At 44.8% G+C, this 18,155-nt stretch overlaps 1 protein-coding gene across 1 annotated transcript in view; it reads left to right on the top strand.

The window, feature by feature from the left end:
• The first annotated feature begins 6,456 nt into the window (after positions 1 to 6,456).
• The window catches only part of notch2 (notch receptor 2), a 45,940-nt gene continuing 34,241 nt past the window's right edge, over positions 6,457 to 18,155 (top strand). The window contains exons 1-2 of the mRNA XM_076278510.1: positions 6,457 to 6,761; positions 15,581 to 15,662. Coding sequence (XP_076134625.1) covers positions 6,689 to 6,761; positions 15,581 to 15,662 — 155 coding nt within the window. The 5' untranslated portion in view covers positions 6,457 to 6,688. The remainder of the gene's footprint in view (positions 6,762 to 15,580; positions 15,663 to 18,155) is intronic.

The following is an 18,155-nucleotide window of genomic DNA, read 5'->3' as shown; positions in this document are numbered from 1 at the left end:
GTTAACAAAAAATGTGCGGGCCTAGGCCTACAGTGCTCATTTTGATATGAGCTGCTTATAAGACACAGCTTGCTGCTTGCTAGTTTTTCCCTTTTCCTTCTGAGTTTCCATGGCAGCAGGGGGTGCGTGACAGTCATGTGAAAAGGAAGCTGATTGGATTAAAATACTTTGTGTGATCAGGGGTCAGGGATACCGCACACACACTAAACACACCATAAACTGATTATACATACACACAGACACACTATATGTCATGCAGACAGACCTCACGCATCGCAGAGGACACAAGTAATAACTAACAAATATAGCATACAGTAGTCTGTCTCGACACAGTGACACACCGTCACACACACAGTCACTCTTATCTTGTTGGCTGTTCCGAGCTAGCTCAAAATAACATGTAGGCCTACTGTAGTAGTGATTTGAAATGAGCTGTGGATTGAGCCTTAGAGTAGACTACATTGACTCAGACTGTCCTGTTTGGCATACAGTACTGCACAAACTGGGGATTAGAAGCGATGTGTTCAGCCTGAATCATAATGAACTGGCACCGCATGAGGACTAGGCTCAGCCAACAGACTGGGAGATGGAGAGTCTTTTATTTTAATCCGCTGTTGCACCATTGTGCGCAAACACAGACCGAATTCTGACTCACTACAAATTATGTGTTGCTAACCAAAGGAGACTAACTTTGTGGTCAGAATTATACCCTATGCGTAGAGATGTATATGTATTTATATTCTTACAGATCTGTAAATGTTTGTGTCTGTGTGGTGTGTTAATTTGCAATGTGTCTTACTAGAGACACAATAGTGAAACGGCTCAACTAACTGCACAGCAGTTGTTTTCCCTGTCCTTTTGAAAAGAACTTGGAAGGACAGACAGTAACTTACAGCACTGGGAAAACAGCTTTCCTGCTCCATAACCTGTTGTCATTATGTACATAATGCCTGATGTGATCTTAAGCTAAGTTTGGTTCTGGTATAAATTGCCAGTCACTCAGAAGCAATAACAATTCAGCCCACTCTTCTCAGCATTTAAATCTCTTTCAGGCTGTTATTCAAATATTTATTTAACCATCCACATATTTAAACAGCCATCGACACTTTCAGCATTGCAGTGCTTTGTTAAATGGCCTTCCTCTTTCCCTTCTGTCCCACTTGACGATGAGCTGTACCATGGATGATGATCTTTTATCATCTCACAGCTTTACTGATGCCCCCCGGCACCCCCTTGTTCCTCATCTCTCACGCCTTCCATCTCCCAAGCACAGAGAGGTGGCAGCTGTATGGCAGTGGACAGAGGTTGTAAAAAAGCAGGGGTCTGAAAGAGGAAGTTGGGGGGGGGGGGCTGTGTGAGTTATTGCCCCCCAGCGCACACATCGGGGCCTGGGAACTGTCCTCTTCTCACACAGGGTACTGGACCAAGCCTGGGAGATGGACGTGGTGTCTTCACCTGCCACTGTATGGCAGGGCCACTGTATCGCCTAAGTCTTCCTGTGGCCAGTGATGCCTTACAGAAAGGTCATTCACAGTCCGACAGTGCCTTTGCCTTTTTCCTATCAAGTAACAAGGACAGGGGGACGAGCTAACCACATGCCTGACTGCAACCACAACAACATGCTAATATCCTGTGTATTCATTTTAAACCTCATGTTTCAGGGTCCCTGGCAGGCTTAAAAAGGTCACACCTTGTAGTCAAACCATGAGAGGTAATGGTTTGACACTTAAGTTGAGTAATCAGGGGATTCACCTGGGCCTGGCAATAGCATCTACAACTATCCGATGAGATGGTGCTGCTTCTGGGTTTATTAATAGTGTCCTATCTGGAGAGGTGTGCTCCTTCATCTGAAGCTGTGTGCGTGTGTGTGTGTGAGTGTGTGTGAGAGAGAAAGACAGAGAGAGAGAGAGAGAGAGAGCGGGTGTGAATACCAGCCATGCCTGTCCTCTAGCAGCTCGTGAATTTATGACACAATTAACCCCCGTGCTGGAGAAATGCCATGCACACTCACTTTGCACTTTCCCTGTGTCTCAAACTCAACACAGGACCACAAGTACTCAACGTACACGTCAACTCAACACGTACACACAACAGGGCAGTTAGATATTAACAATAAGCCAGTGCCTTGAAATCAGTCACCCATACTCTAGGTCAATTAATATTATATGCTTTGAAAAACAAAGTCAGTTTTGACTTTCTTCTCAGTAAAAGTCCTCCCCATCCAGCCCCAACCTGCACATACACACAAGACTTCACAACGAATAACAACCACACAGAGGTTTCATACACCATGAGCTGAAACATTTACATTACATTTATTCATTTAGCAGATGACACATGAGATAGAAGTGTACCAAGTAGGCCAACAGCACCATATAAGCAGTAAATAGGTGAGTGGGTAGTTTGACAGAACACTATATATATAGCATAAATAGACATCATAACTACATCTACAACTAAACAGCATAGCTACACATAAAAAGTTAAGTTGTTGGTTTAGTAAAATGATGGAGGATGGAATGAAAAATCTCTTAAAAATGTCTCTTGTTGTGGAAGGAGGTCACAGAGCATGGTAAATGAGTTTGACCTGGGTCTACTGTTGGGGGCCAGAGGGACAGGACACAGATTCAGCTGGAGAGAGGAGGAGGGAAGGTCACGGTGAACTTCAACTCCAAGCGATATACCATACCGCGAGACTGATACACACACATGTTATTGCAGTGCGCTTTTACACGACCCTGCCGCTGACCCCCAGAGCTCCACGCGTTGTTGCTCGTCGCTCGCTCGTCCCGGGTACATTAATTCTGTACAGTGCAAACAGACCTTGACCTTCAGGAGTCAGCGATCCAGGCCTGCTGGTCGCGGCTGGTCCCATGCTTTACGTCTTCAGGTTGCTTGGTCATAAATATGCCCGAGGAAATAAACCCCTCTGGTTGGTCCCCAGCTCACTCCTGCCTCGGGCTGCTCTTTTCCCACAGAGCTGTATAAATAGCTCCTGTGTGGCGGGGCAGCGAGGGCAGATAGGGCAGGATCCCACACACAACAGCACATTCCACCCACCTGTCCCTGCCAACCGCCTAGGTCACCTTTCAGGACATACAAACCCCTGCCCCTGCCCCCAGCCCTGCTAGTTCGCATCTCTTCTTCCCTGGGGCGACTCAGCCTGCCAACGTCTCGTGCCATGCGTCTTCATCTGACTGACCCTTAGCCCCTGGCCACAGTGGAACGCCATGACACAACACATTTGTGCCAAAGTCCCGAGATGCCATTCGCACCAACAGTGTGAGTGTTACTCAATAGTAAACCCACTATCTGACCACTAGTGCTGTTTCCCTTCTGAGGAACTTGCAATGTTGCTGAGAATACACAAACCCACAATCCTTAAACTCAGGCAGACGTGACGTGACATAATATTATGCCATGAGATAAGAGAGATTTGTGTGTGTGTGTGTGTGTGTGTGTGTGGGGGGGGGGGTTGGTGAGGTACATTTGGCCACCAGGGTGATTGATATGGTGAGTGATTGTGGAGACACTATGCTTCCCCCAACTACGCTTCTACAAGTGAAGTAACTTCAGTGTACAACAATCAGTGATCAGCTTCGGGCCTGTACATGCACAGTAAATAAGAGAGAACGCTCCATACAGTAGAGTAGACGTAACATAAATCCTTCTGAATCGGCCCTGTCTCACTTTGAACTAGGGTTTGCGCCAGCTCGTGTTTCATGCTACATGATTTGTTATGATTTGATTCTTATTTTGGCCTTGCGTCTCAGTGACTGATCTGTACAACACTTGTGACAGCTCATCTGTACAGTGCAGATCCATTGCCTCCGGTGTGGACTTTTGCCGCTCTATATGTTTCACATTTCTTTCTAATTGGGGAAAGTTGTCTCATTGCTCATTTACAACAAGTAAAAAATGGCAGCGGTTTCAGTGACTCACTATCTCAGTATTATAATTTTGTAATTGTGGTGTTGTATTCAGCATTCTGTAAATATTCACGTCAGCCCAAGATCATGTCCGCCATCCTCCTTACCCCCTACTGTACAAGCCCCTATGCTTTTTCTGACCTGATATGTGGTCTGTATTCTCAGCAAAAGTGTGAGGAGGTCAGAGAGGTAAAGAGATAATCTGCCCTAAATATACCCTCTTTCTTCCTGTCACCCTCTCCCCTTTCACTTTAAGGGGCAACAGATAGGTGCTGCTTCCGGCGTGGCATGCAAGTGTTTCATTACTTGAGAAGGCAAATGAAGTGGCATCCGGGCTCACAGATGTAAAGCCTGCTGGCCCAAATCCATGTCCGATGATCAGGAGAAACCCACTGGTCAAGACAGCCTCAAGGGCGCTTTTTCTTACGCATATGCAGTCTGTTCCGCTGAAAGTAGGAAAAAAACAAGAGGTTAGGCCTAGTCATCGGTCAACCTCAGTGTTGCCCTCTCTGCCTAGTTCTCGCTTTTTCTCTCAATAACCATTTACCTCCACATCAACCCCCTTCCCCCCACACACACCCTTCTAACACCGAATTCCTGCTGGCCTATCCAGATCAGCAAACCTATTTACTTCCTGCTTGGATGACAGGGCAGTGATTTGGTAAGTCAAGTTTCCCACGCTTACTGAGGGAAAGAACATGGTGAGTTGAGGTTGAGGAATGAGGATGGGGGGGCAGGTAACTGATGCTTTGGCAATCACTCTTCTCTTGCCTCCCTGGGACTAGTATATCATCCCTTTATCTGTCTTCTGACATACATGTCCAGTGTTTTAAATCTCTCGCTTGCTGACTCGGGCTCGGGACTTGTCACCGACGGACTTGGGTCGGATCCTTTTTTTTAAAAATCCCCAAGTCACTAATCAGTGCTTATCACATTGTTTTTGTTCCAGCATTTTAGTTTCTCAGACGTTCCATTTTTTTCCGGCATTTGCTCCTGGTATTGTACTTTAACTATTAAATGAACTGAGAGATCAACCAGTGAATTTTTTTTTCTTGAGAACTTTCTGTGTAGGTTTTCAGGTTTGAACAGAATTGTAAAGATGCCAGCTCTCTGAGCAGGGTACTGAAACATAAAGACAGACCAATAACAGGAGAAAGTATCCTAACTGCGGGGTAGAAATTTACACATTTTAGAGAACTAATATTACAGTTGCTACAGTTGTTGCATTACAAAAGAAGTGATGTTTCTCCACATAATTATATGTGAACTACCAGAGAATTTTACTATATCCCGTGCAACATTGTTCAAATAGTGTTTGCATTGTAACATCATAATAACATGTATTGTTTGTGTGGTTCTGCATTAGAGCACATGGAAGGGGTTCAGAACATACGACAAATGGGGGATATGCAGACAAACAGCAACAAGGAGAATCGGTGTGAGAGGACAGAGTGTGAGGGATGTTAATTAGCCTTATTCAGTGCATATATGTCTCCTGAAAAGCCAAGGTCCTGAACAATGGAGAGGGGTTGGTTTGTTTACCCTGTCCTCTCTGTAGGGGGCCTTACATGTTGATTTCACACTCTTAGAGTAACAAATGTCCATGCCACGGGATAATCTAATCTGATCTTAATGATGCAGAATCCCAGCAGCAATTTATTTTTGAATACACATAGACCTGTAAGATGGTTCATGTTCTAAAGCTGTAATGGAACATGGGCTTCAACCATGAAAAGGAGTTTGTTTTCAACAAAACAGTTTGAATTTCTAAAGCAGAAAATGTAATTATTTGAAAGATCTAAAGCAAGAAATGGAATGATATTTAGATTTTTGGATGTTATTTAAAACAAGACTTACCCTAACAGAACAACTTTTTCAAATGTCTATATTTTAATTGGAATAGAGATATTGCACTAATAAAAAAAGCTCAAGCCGATTACACATTTTTGAAAAATAACCATTCACGGTGTGGTATGGAAACAATCAGAGGACCTTGCAATTAGCCTACAATTTACATGTCATTGTTCAGCAGAAGAAATAAACAAACTGATGTCGTGAAAAGACTTTGAATACATTTAACATTGTGCGATAACTTAGATTTTATAGTAGGTTAAGTTTTATAGTCATTGCAAGAAAGTCAAGTGCGTCAGTATGGAATTTCAAAGAAATGGCAGATTTTTCATCACGTAATATCCACGAATGGGTTAAATTTGAGTCATCGAACCGAAGCTTTCAGAAGTTGAAAATAAGTGAAAATTCCTCCGCCATGCAAAGGAAAAAAATGTTTTTAAGTGCGATGTAGGCAGTAATGATCAGCGATACAACTAAAAAAATATTCTTAAACAGACTGAAAACAATCAGTCTTTTGTTATATGTCCGAGAGTAGGTGGGACAAGATGGTCCAGATAATTATAGAGCGATCACAAGTAGAAAGGCAACTCCTTTCACATTACATAGATCCTCCCGTAACTTCTGCGGAAGCATACTGTTGAATGACTTGACTTCTGCAACAGGGCAAGAGGGGAGAAGTTTGGTGATTTAGCTAAGTTTTACCGTCGCCGAGAAGTGCCAAAGAAAAAGGATATAACGCAGTTTCGTGGGCACGACCCTGATGTTTGAAATAAACAGGAGTATTATCTTTTGGCACACGACTTAGTTGTGAACTAGTATATCTGTGCACGTTATTGAAGTTTAATTACTCCAACCTGAGACGGAGCTCAGCCTCGCGCTGGTGACTCTATGTGGATTTTACAGAAAATATGGGCCAATTTCCCGGTATCTCTTCGGGCAAAGTTGTTTTCCTTGTAATTTGCTACACCCAGTTGTCATTCGGTAAGTGTCTGATGTGTTTTTCTATTATCACCGTTTTACTTTGTAGTTGTAGTTTGAGTTAAAAACGTCGCATCTCTAAGGTTAACGTTAACGTGAAGTTTGGTTTCCCTGCGAAGTCCCAAAGCATCTTGACACCCGCTCTAGGAGCTGAGTTAGTTTGGAGTCAAAAATATTATTTACATCAAGTTGTTACAACTAGTTGTTGTCTCGTCAGAATCTATAGGCTATGTACAGTTGTGGTTGTTTACTGTGAACTCCAAAATAATCTAACTGGCTAGACGTTAAATGTTTAACACACTGGAGGCTAACCTAGCTCTCTCAACTGCATGGTTGCCTAAAGTCAACGAAGTTTCCACTGGATGGAGTTGAAGAATAGAGGCTTTTTAATTACCCTTTAAATATGATGTAGAATAGTGACGAGCTTTGTGAGTTGTTATAATCTGACAATTTCTGAATCATCGTGGTTATTTCGAAGGATGTGTCGAGTGTTGTGTTAGCAAGAAAGTTACACAAGCTGCTAGTAGTCGAAGTCAGCACCGCTGTCCAGATGTGAACGTTAGCTAGCTACTCAGCACAGGCTCGGTCGTGGTTATTATTGAAGTGAACAGGACTCAAAATGGACTCCTGTCCTAATTTATATTGGGGAAATATAGAATGAAAATATAAAACTATGGGACGTTTGTGTCGTTTTATAACATTTCTACTTAGAAACTTTATATTTTTTTCTGCCAGCGTCCTTGTCGACACAGTAAAACTGTAATCCGAATTTACAATAAAACAAATAAGTATTAAGAGAGTTTTTGATACTTGGCTACTCTCGTGTTCTTGTTTTGTGGGTACATAAATAAACGAGCAACAAGCTGTATCATATACACAATAAAAAATCAACAACGTTAAACGTGTCGATCAAAGTGCACTATATATACCAGTACTCTTGGTATAGCCTGCTACTGATGCACGTCGATAAGCAAAGTCACGTTGGTGTAGCCTTTCTACACAAAACACCACGCACACATACCAAGGCACTTCTCTTTCTTACCATAGTATTTTGTGCCATTCAATAAAGCATGTGCCTTAAGTTTAGCAAATTTTACTCAAGTCTGACTTTGGAACCCCTCAAAGGAAAGCAAGACAATATAGAATTGCTGCAGGCAGTGGAAGAAGTGGGTGGAATGTAGTTGTTGGTGTTTCACATTCCTCTCTTTCTCTGCCATTCTGAGGCGACTACTCTCACACACTCAAATTCACACTCTCTCTCTCACACGCACACACACACACACACACACACACACATACATGTACAACACAGTCTCTGAAATGTTTCAGAATAACACCACGCTGCAGTGCACCTATTGTGTGAACCGGATGATGTTGTTTTTTGGTTTTGCGAGTATTAAATTTCATCCTGTGGGCTCATCTATTTTTTTCCAGTTTCTTTTTTTCCATGGCACACGACTTTGCATGGCCTGTGTTGCATGGGTCACGGCCAGCCGCATGTATTTACCCAGTTTAGACGGCTGTGATGTGTGGTTGCCTGTGTGTGAGTATGTGTGCTGAAAAAGTGTGACTGAGTGATCCTCTTGTTTGTTGCCCGGGTCCGGCGCTGCCGCCTGGTGTGAAATGTGATTTATCGGGCTGCACGGCTCCCACCACACTGCAGTGGCACACTGAGCAGCATCTGTCTGACGGGCCCCCAGCCTACGGTCCTGCATTACTGCCTGCTGATGCTGCTTCCCACTGACGGCAGAGCGCACGGCCACCACCATCCTCCTCGCCATTGTTCCTCTGGGCCAGCAGTCGCTTGGCAGACAATGACAAGATTGCCCTGCCCTGCTGCTACCTCACTGTGCTGCTCCTCTGTGTGTGTGTGTGTGTGTGCGTGTGCGTGTGTGTGTGCGTGTGCGTGTGCGTGTGCATGTGCACATTCTTGACTCTTGGCCACCCTCCTTGTTTGCAGCACATGTGATGGTTGCACGTCTGTGTGTGTGTGTGTGTGAGAGAGTGAGTGTGTGTGTGTGTGTGTGTGTGTGCGTGTGTTCTGTGTTGCCTGCATTTCTGCAGGCTGTAAATAATGGCCGTGGAGGCGGAGGCGGCTGAGGGTGGCTGTGGGATCGCACATGCGGACAGGAACGTCATGGGAACGGAGGATCCAGATGTGGTTTCAATAAAAGCCCCCTTCCAACCCACTGGTGAGGGGGGAGGAGGGCTGCTGAGCTGAGGCTGAGGTCTCTGGGATGAGCTGGGGCAAACACACTCTCTGTGGTGTTTGCGGGTTACAATCCAGGAAAAACATTATTTTAGTGTTTTAGTGTTTAACTTGTTTTGGTTAGACAATGCACAGTTGCAGTGCTGTTTTAATTTTGGGCTGTGAGGTTGCCAGGTTAAGCTCATGAACAGTGTAGCTGGAGGTGAGGAGAATGAAGGGGGGAGAAAGAGAGAGAGAGAGTGTGTGAGAGAGAGAGAGAGAGAGGGGGAAAGAGGGAAACAGGGGAGCTTAACTGCAAGCATTGGTGGGGATTAAGGGTGCGTTGTGTCTGCACTGTTGAACAGGTTAGCAAATTAACAGGGAATTAAGATGTCCTGCATTCCAGCCACGGCATGGCACAGTAATCCTGGCACCATGGAGGGCAGTGGGGTGGGTTGCAGTGCCAGTCTTCAGGAAGACGTCTCCTCATCATCCTGGGGTGAGCCATGGGAGGTCCTGTCTCCCTTACAGCCATGGTCGCCATGTTAGAATTAAGAAGTCCTTAAACGGGCATTGGATTGTTTGTTGTTACACTCTTATGATGAATGTGTATTCTTGATAAAATAAAGAAAATACCTTGACCTCAGCATGACTCTTCTTGTTAGGAGGGCATCATGAAAAATGTGCAATCATTACATCCTTTCATTCACAATCATTAGGATGAAGGGGATAAAGAGTTTCACGAAATCTCTCAAATCATTGTTTAATTTGGCCTTTTAAAACTGCACTGTTTCCACAGCAACATGGGAAGAAAGCGAGAGAGAGAGAGAGAGAGAGAGAGAGAGAGAGAGGCATAGGGAGAGAGAGAGAGTGAGCAGCTTGATGCATTCGAGCAGTGCCAGGAAGCAAGGTCACTTCCCCACTCGGTGCGAACAACTTCCCCTCTCCCGTCCTGTGTGGACCGTGGCCAGTGCCCAGGGACTCCGGAGAGCGTGTGCGCGCCGTTTGTCCTAGAGCCCCCTAATTACTTCCCCATATCACTCACTGACTATTAGCCCCCCTCGTCTGTCACTCGCATGCCTCTCTTATGCCCCCTCTGCTCCCCCTACCCCCGCCACTCACACACACACACACACACACACACACACACAAATGGACTGAAGCAGAAGTGTCCCTCGGGTGTTCTTCTGCCCCCCTCTATTCCCTTCCCTCAAGCCCTTGGCAGTGATGAGGGCATGGAGGAGTGGCTGAAGAGGAGCTGAGGAGAGGCTTCGGCCGGAGCTCTGCAGTGCTCTTGGTCAGCCGACTAGGCTGTCTGGAAATCTGCTCAATGTGCAGCCCATTATGCGTGATTATCTGTGTCAATTTACAAATGAGCTAACCACTGAATGGCGCCAATTTTTTAGGCCTGTGTGTCTGCTCTGATTCGTACCAAGATCAACATGTGTTTACCAGCTTGTCCGAAGGAAGGCTATAGACAAAACTAGCAGGGGGTTTGCCTTGTTTGCCTTATTGTTGTATTTTGTTGGAATTTCCTTGTTTGCAAACGATATTTAATACGTTGGTACGCCGTAAGTTGAGGTGTAGACCTATGCTATATATATATATATATATATATATATATATATATATATATATATATATATATATATATATATGTTGAGGGTAACTCGAAGGATTAGCGGGGGAAAAACTAAATAAAAAAACATGGTTTTACAACTAGGCCTATAAAATACACAAGTATGCAAGAAATGGCACATTTTATTGGTTTAAACTTTGGTAAAACCTTGTCCATCTTCCTGAGTGTTCCTTTTTGTCTATAAGCACAGCCAGCCATTCTTCTACCAGCAATTTAAGCACGAGCATTAAAATAGCTCAGATATACGCAGCGTCAGACAACATTCGACCGCCGAATGAGTCTCTGTCTCTCTAATGTGGTTAACTTATCCTCCTCCGGCTCATTCCCGCGGCACAGGCACACACGCGTCGCCCTCTTAACATCTGGCCACATCAGTGGACGGCTGCGATGGCCCTGCCCCCTCATGTCTGTGTGAGTGGGAGAGAGAGCAAATCCAGAGGCACTTGAGCACGAGAATAAGGTCAGACAGCGGCGAACGAGAAAGAGGGGAAAGACTCCTCAGACTCTAATTTGGATAAGGGGGACAGAGGGGGGGGGGGTAGGGAGAGTGGAAGAGGTAGAGAGAGAGGAAGAGAGGGGGATAGAGAGAGGCAGAAAGAGGGATAGATAGAGGGAGGGAGAGGGGGTGGGAGTCAGTGAAAGAAGAGCTGAGGCTCTTGGCGTGAGTTGCAGCTCTCCTGCCACCTCTGCTTCACATTAGTGCCAAACACCTTCACGCTCTCTCTCATCAGCGGGGATCACAGGCTGCTTCCACCCCGGCACAGTAAATCTCATCTGTTCAGCTTTTCCTCTCCTCTCCTCTCCTCCCCTCATCACTTCATTCTTGCCCTCAACCTCACTCTCTCTCTGTGTCTAGTGTTCTCTAAGTCTCACCAAAGGATGAGGAAGGAAACCTTCGGGCAGGCCTGCAGAATCTGTGTTTGTGTGTGTGTGTGTGTGTATACACTGGCTGTGAAGGTGGGAAGGGTTGGTCAGGGTTTTGTCTGCGGTGTGTTAAATGAGCTTTTTGAGATCACGCTGTCCGATTTCCCCTTGGACCTTTATTTGGTTGTCCTTAGCCCCCTTCTCTCGCCTCTCCCCCTCTCTCTCTCTCTCTCTCTCTCTCTCTCTCTCTTTTCTCTGTCTCAACAAGAGTCAAATCTCCCACTTTGCTCTCAGCACAGGAGAGCCTACTCACTGGCCTTGCGGTGAGACTCAAAAACAAAACCCAGTGAAAGCTCTCTCTCTTTCTGGTTAGGGTGAGAGGTAGCAGATGGGCTTCCCCACCTCCAGAATACGGGACTTTGGTGTTTTGTGTGCATGTGTGAAATTACTTTGTTGTGGTTGTTGTTGTTTACTGGTGATGCAAGCCAGTGGTAAACACCCTGTCTATCACCAACCAAAGCCACATTGACCTGTGGAGGTGAGGAGAATGGCACAGTTTGTAGAAAAGGGCAGTGGAGAGGAGAGGACGGGAGGGGGGGGGGGGACGGAGAGGAGATGGAGAAGGTGGGTAAAGGCCCATTCACACCAAGAACGATAACGATAATGATAACTATATCCATAACGATAAAAGCGTTCACACTGAACAACGATAAACAAAGTCTCTCCTTGTGTTAATGAATGTGACGGCTAAAATTCGATGGGTTCTGATTGGCTATTAGCATTTTATCGTTGTGAAAATCGCTCTGAAAGTGATCCCCAACGATATCGTTCTTCAGGTCGTTATCGTTATAGTTTATGTGTGAACGTCGTCATTCATATTAACGAGAACGATATTTATTTATAGTTATCGTTATCGCTATCGTTCTTGGTGTGAATGGGCCTTAAAGGAGTGGAGATGGGAGCAGGCCGACCACCGGCAGCCGCGAGGTGAAGCCGCCAGCCGGTGCTGGTTGTGGGCTGCCTGCCCTGCAGTGGAAGCGCAGTAATTGGTGGCAGTCCGTCTCAAGTCCTGTGAGATCATCTCATCTGGCACACTGACAGGGTGGATGTGGAGCTCGTCAGACCAGTCAGGACTGAGCCAGCGCTCTCTTGCTGTCTTTCTGTCTTTGTCACTCTCTCTCCCTCCCTCCCTCTCCTTTCATTCTCTCACTCCCTTTACCCTCTCTCTGCTCCCCTCCCGCGTCTCTCTCCCACTCTCTTTTTACCACCCCTCCCTCTACTTACTTAATGGCTTTTCAACTCACCCCCCCCGGCCTCGGCCTGTTCTCTTGGCATTCCCCTCTCCATAAACTTTCTCAAACCTCCCTCCGTCTCCCTTTCTCACACAGTTCCCCAAGTCTGTTTTTTTTTGTCCTTTGCTCTGGGCTTGTCTGCACTTCATTTTTCTCTTCGCTCTCTCTCTCAGGCAGAGCGGTATTGTCGCTGGGGTGTACTTAGGAACAAAAAAGAGAGAGAGAGACTCAAGCGCTTTAAAAGAAGGTGCATTCAGGCATGTCAGAGACTAACTGCACTGCGCTGTTATCACAGAGAGCAGATTTTTCAATTAGGCCTAGTCACATTTCTGTATTCTTGCTCTAACTGTACTGATATGCACCAATACACTTTTCCCCTTTCCATTGTGATTGGGATTACAATGCCTGAGTTTTGATATCTGCCCATATTGATCTCAGTACCGATACAGAATTATTTTCTCTTGAATATTGATCATTTATATCAATGGTATTGTGATCATTGTCGCTGGGATTATGTGTAAGGTTAAGTTACATGACGTTTTAGTGAACCACATAGCACTAATTTCTAAAATAGTGAAAAGATACACAAAGAAATATTTAACTTGTGTGTATATGTATTGCGAATGTGTGTATAGTGTATTGTGAATTCCAAAGCCATGTAACCTATTTGGAGCAATTTATTTGTAGTTAAAAATTGCATACCACATCTCAAGAGTCAAAGATAGTATTTTTGAACCGAAACGGCCACTTGTGTCAGCAGTATTTGCTGAGCTTCTATGGTCCGCTTGGGCAGTCATCCCAGATAAAAAGAAAGTATTCGCATGAACTGCTGCCAATCCACAGACACTCTCGGCTAAGGATGAGCCGAAGCGCTATCTGATAAGATGGTGGAGATATCTAACGTTGCGCCACAGTTATGAAAATGATATGTCTCTGCTCTGGTGGCCTGATATCCAAAAATGCATGTCCTGTCAAGTTCAGGATGAGGTGAGGTTGGCTATAACCACTTCCTTCCTTTTTTTTTTAACAAAATTTGATTATTATGTCTCGCATTTGTTGTTTTATCAGGGAGTCATGTATGAAAAATACACAGTGAAATGTTGAAATGATCCGCATGTTTAGAAAGAGATGAGGTAAGCCTTAATGATTCAGAGTCATGCTGCAGATGTTTGTTATATCACAATAGAGCTTCTTATGAACTGGAAATCATTGCAATTTGTCCATTATGCTAAAGGCAGAGGAGATTGTCAAATATCCATGTCGCATATTAATGGCTTTTATGGTCAGTAGAGAAAGGCAGCAGGATGTATGGGAAGTGCAGGAGAGCCCCTGTACCAGTCACTTTCACATAGATGACTGTTTTGGATCTACAGGATCTGAAATTCAACTCAGTGAAAACAGATGAATCAGGACGTACTCATAGTGTTGTAGTAGATCGGTAAAACCTTAGTCAGAACGCAACTCATGCACATGTCTTTACTTTTTTTTATTTTCGTTAACCCCTTTTTTTCTCTTGATAAACCCCAAACCCAACCCCTTGTGTGTTTTCCTCTGATCTGGTGCAGTGTTGAGGGTATTTCCTGCTTACCTCTAACAAGTGCACATCACGGTCAGCCAGCGGCAGCGCACAGGAAGAACACTACTATTAGTGTTGAGTGCACTTCCTGTGAGTGTGTGTGTCGCTGTTGCTGTGAAATCATCTGACTTCAGTCCTCAGGCCTTGCGCAGTGTGAGGCCTGCTTGCTAGGGCTGAACTCTTCACCCAATCAAGCACTCATCTGTTTTCCTAGAGTGGTGTTACTTTAAAAATGTGTGTGTGGGGGTTTCAGAATGTTGTTTTCTCTGAGGTAGAAGAGATAGAGGGGATGGTTAAAGATGTGGCTAAGAAGATTTGTTTTTTTGCAGTCTGTTATGCCATGTTATGACCCTCTTGTGGATCCTTGTAATCAATCTTTTAGTTAATGTAATTTATATTTAATTAATGTTAATGTGATAAAGATGGTGTATGTGAATATAAACGTTTTTTTTTTTTTTTTTTTTACTAATTTGATTGGATGTAGCCTACGTAGTTTTTTCCTCATTTGTGTTTCTCAGATAGGCCTACTTGTGCACAATTTTGAATTTGTGATGCCACTTTTCCTAATTTAATTCAAACATATTTTCCTGTTGCCGTCATCAACTTCACTTACAATATACTTTCTTGTTATGTCAGATCAGCTGAACATTACCAGAGGGTTTTCTTCACCCCAGCGTTGGGATGCGTGTTAGCTAAACAATAAACAAAAGCAGCTAAAATAGCGATAGCATACTGTAGCGTAGCGTAGCGGAGCTTTGTGGTCCCATTGTCCTAGGCTGTCTCAGTATCAGCCCCTTTAGTGTGTTTGGCTTCCTCTGCAGTGACTTACCTGTCTGTCTCTGGTGTGCTGTCTGGCTCACTGTCTGCTTTCTATGGGTTTGGATGTCTGTTTTTGTTTTGGCTTGTGTTTTCTTTCAGACTTTTTGTTGTATGTATGTGGCTTTCAGTTTTTCAGAGCCTCCCCCACCCCCCCCCCCAGACTTTAAAATGGTGAGGTAAAAGCCACTTGGCTTGGCTCTCTGTGTGTGTCTGTGTGTGTGTCTGTGTGTGTGTCTGTGTGTGTGTGTGTGTGTGTGTGTGTGTGTGTGTGTGTGTGTGTGTGTGTGTTTGTGAGCGAGACGTTGGTTGTCTCACCACACAGTGTCTCCACGATCTGAGTTAACGGGGGAAAAAACAGTGGCGTAGACCCGAGTGTGTGTGTGTTTTTTTTTTTTTTTGTCAGTCTGGTTTAATGACGTTTGTGTGTTTTGTGTTGTGCTACAGCTCTGCAGTGCCTGGATACTACAAAGCCATGTGTGAACAACGCCACGTGCCACAAGTACAGCAATGCCACTGGATACTGCAGGTAAGGAAGACCCCAAGACGTGTTTTCCCATCCATAAAGCATGGATCCAAGTCACTTCCATTGTGTTGCTTGCGTTGCAACATTGCGTTGGCTGTAGATAGCATCAAGCTTCTCCTTAACAGTATTTTTTATGGAGATTTATATGTGCATATGAATCATAGTGGTTGTATGAGTAGTGCACATTTTTTATTGTTTTTGTCAGAATCAAATCCAGACTAGGGGTTTTGAGCGATATCAATCGTTGGCACAGTGAGGCTATCCTCTGCTGTCAGATATGGTGTATAATCACTCGTCTGTGTGCAATGCTATTTTGGTTAGGCATGATGTATGCCTGTGCTTTTTTTCAAGGGGGAGTGTGTTCTGGGTTGTAATTATGCCGTAACTTAAAAGTGCTCTGACAACTCCCCAGAACATATCACCAAAATGAATGGCCTGCCGTTGAACCTATCGCGTTGCATTTAATGGGTTGTGAAACGTTCGCTCAGCTCGTTCCCAGCGCTGGCATCTCAGAAGCTGATCAGCGGCTCTGCCAGTCAAGCAGACGCCCCGCATCTCACCAACACAAAAAAAAAAAAATACAAATATATTTTGGAATCAACTAGCTTCATCTTGGTCTTTAAGTGAGGTTTGTATATTTGAGGGTCGTCTGATGATCCACTGCGTTGAACGCTGTTAATTCTCAGGCCTAGTAGCTGCTGCTCTGGAAGGGAAAGGCGAGCCAAGTGACCTATGAGTCTGAGCTTTAGCAGCAGATTGAAACAGCACCCCCCAACACACACACACACACACACACACACACACACACACACACACACACACACACACACACAGACCACACTACCTCTGTGTCACCCCACACCCACAACCCGCACGCTATAGAAAAGAGTCATTGTGAGAAAATCTCATTATGTGTTTATTAGAGTTTCATCATATTAAAGGCAAGTGGTGAAACACAAATAGCACGCTTTCCTAGTGTAATTATGGGCCCCCACTCCCCCAGAACCCAGTCTACACACACACACACACACACACAGAGAGAGAGACACACACACACACACACAGAGACACACAGACACACACACACACACACAAAGAGAGACACACTCTTCGCTCACAAAAGCTCAGTTGGTTAATAAAGGCAGCCAGTATGTTGCTGACACACTGTCTGAGAGCGTTGAAGTCCTGGAGAGTTCAGGGCTGAAAATGGCTGCCAGGTTGTGAGTGCGTGTGTGTGCGTGTGTGTGTGTATGTGTGTGTGTGACTGTGTGTGTATGTGTGTGTGTGGTTGTAAACTCATAGTGGAAGTTTCCCCAACCCTGGGCAACCCTGGCAGAATTAGTAAGACTTTCTGTGTAGGTGATTTTTTGTTTCCTCTGTACTACCCATAGTGTCATTTTTCTATTATTTTTTGACATACAGATTTTACAGGAAGATGCGTTCATGTCTGTAAGAGTGGTTGGCTAAGATGGGTGTGTTTTAAAGCAAACAGACCGGTGGAACAGCAAGCCTTAAGCCAGGGTGTGAGAAGCTGTGTGTCACCTGTTTGCGGGCTTGTGTGTGTGTGTGTGTGTGTGTGTGTGTGTGTGTGTGTGTGTGTGTGTGTGTGTGTGTGTGTGTGTCGAACATGTGCTGAATATGCACATCACACACACACGTACCCTACAGCATAACTTGACTCTGAACAGGTTAAATGAGTTCCTGAACAGAAGCGGGAACCAATTCCATGTTCAAGTCTGCCAGGTTTTTTAACCTCAACATGGCCTTCTAACAAGCGATGAACCAGTTACAGATAGCAAAAGAAGGAACATGCTATCAGCATGTTGCTATGCTATCAGCACATTAACATCCGTTGGAAAGAAATGTTACGTTTCTTCTCTCCCTCTCCAGTCATTGCTCTCTTCCTGCCGTGGTGCAGAGATGTGGAGGGTTAATACCTGAGCTTAGTGCCTCTCAGACAGGAACCTATTTTTTTTCCCCTCAGATGAACAAGATCTCTTTGTCTTGCACTGAGGCCACAGCCGTGCAAACTTATTAATTCTGTGTTCTCTCTCGCTCCTGCCCAGCCCCCCTCCCTCCCTCTCTCTTTTTTTCTTCTCATTCTTTCTCTCTCTCTCTCTCTCTGTCTCTTTCCCTCTCCTTTCTGTCTGCATTAGACAAACAAACTCTCTTTCTTTATTCCCTACTCTCATATTTGATATCTCTCTCTCTCTCTCCGGAAGAGAAAGAGAGTGTGGTCTGTGTGAGCTTGTGTGTGTATTGTTTGTGTGTGCGTGTGTAGTTGTTTGATCTGACAGGTAGAATTTGCCCTAGGGTAAGGGGAAGAAGAGAGGGGGTAAAGAAAGGAGGATGTCTTTTAGCAGCGGAGGAGCCGTAACATGAGAAGTACCTCTGCTGAATGCTGAGAGAGAGAGAGAGAGAGAGAGAGAGAGAGAGAGAGAGTAAAGGAAGGACAGGGAGTGGGGGTGATGGAGATAGATAGAGAGAAAGAAAGAG

The sequence above is a fragment of the Alosa pseudoharengus genome, unplaced genomic scaffold (assembly GCF_046254945.1).
Source record: "Alosa pseudoharengus isolate Yale_2024_CS ecotype anadromous, Long Island Sound unplaced genomic scaffold, YU_APseudo_1.1 YU_APseudo_1.1_scf_11, whole genome shotgun sequence".
NCBI lineage: Eukaryota > Metazoa > Chordata > Actinopteri > Clupeiformes > Clupeidae > Alosa > Alosa pseudoharengus.
Note: the sequence above shows the minus strand (reverse complement) of the source record. Positions and strands in the feature narration are given on the sequence as shown.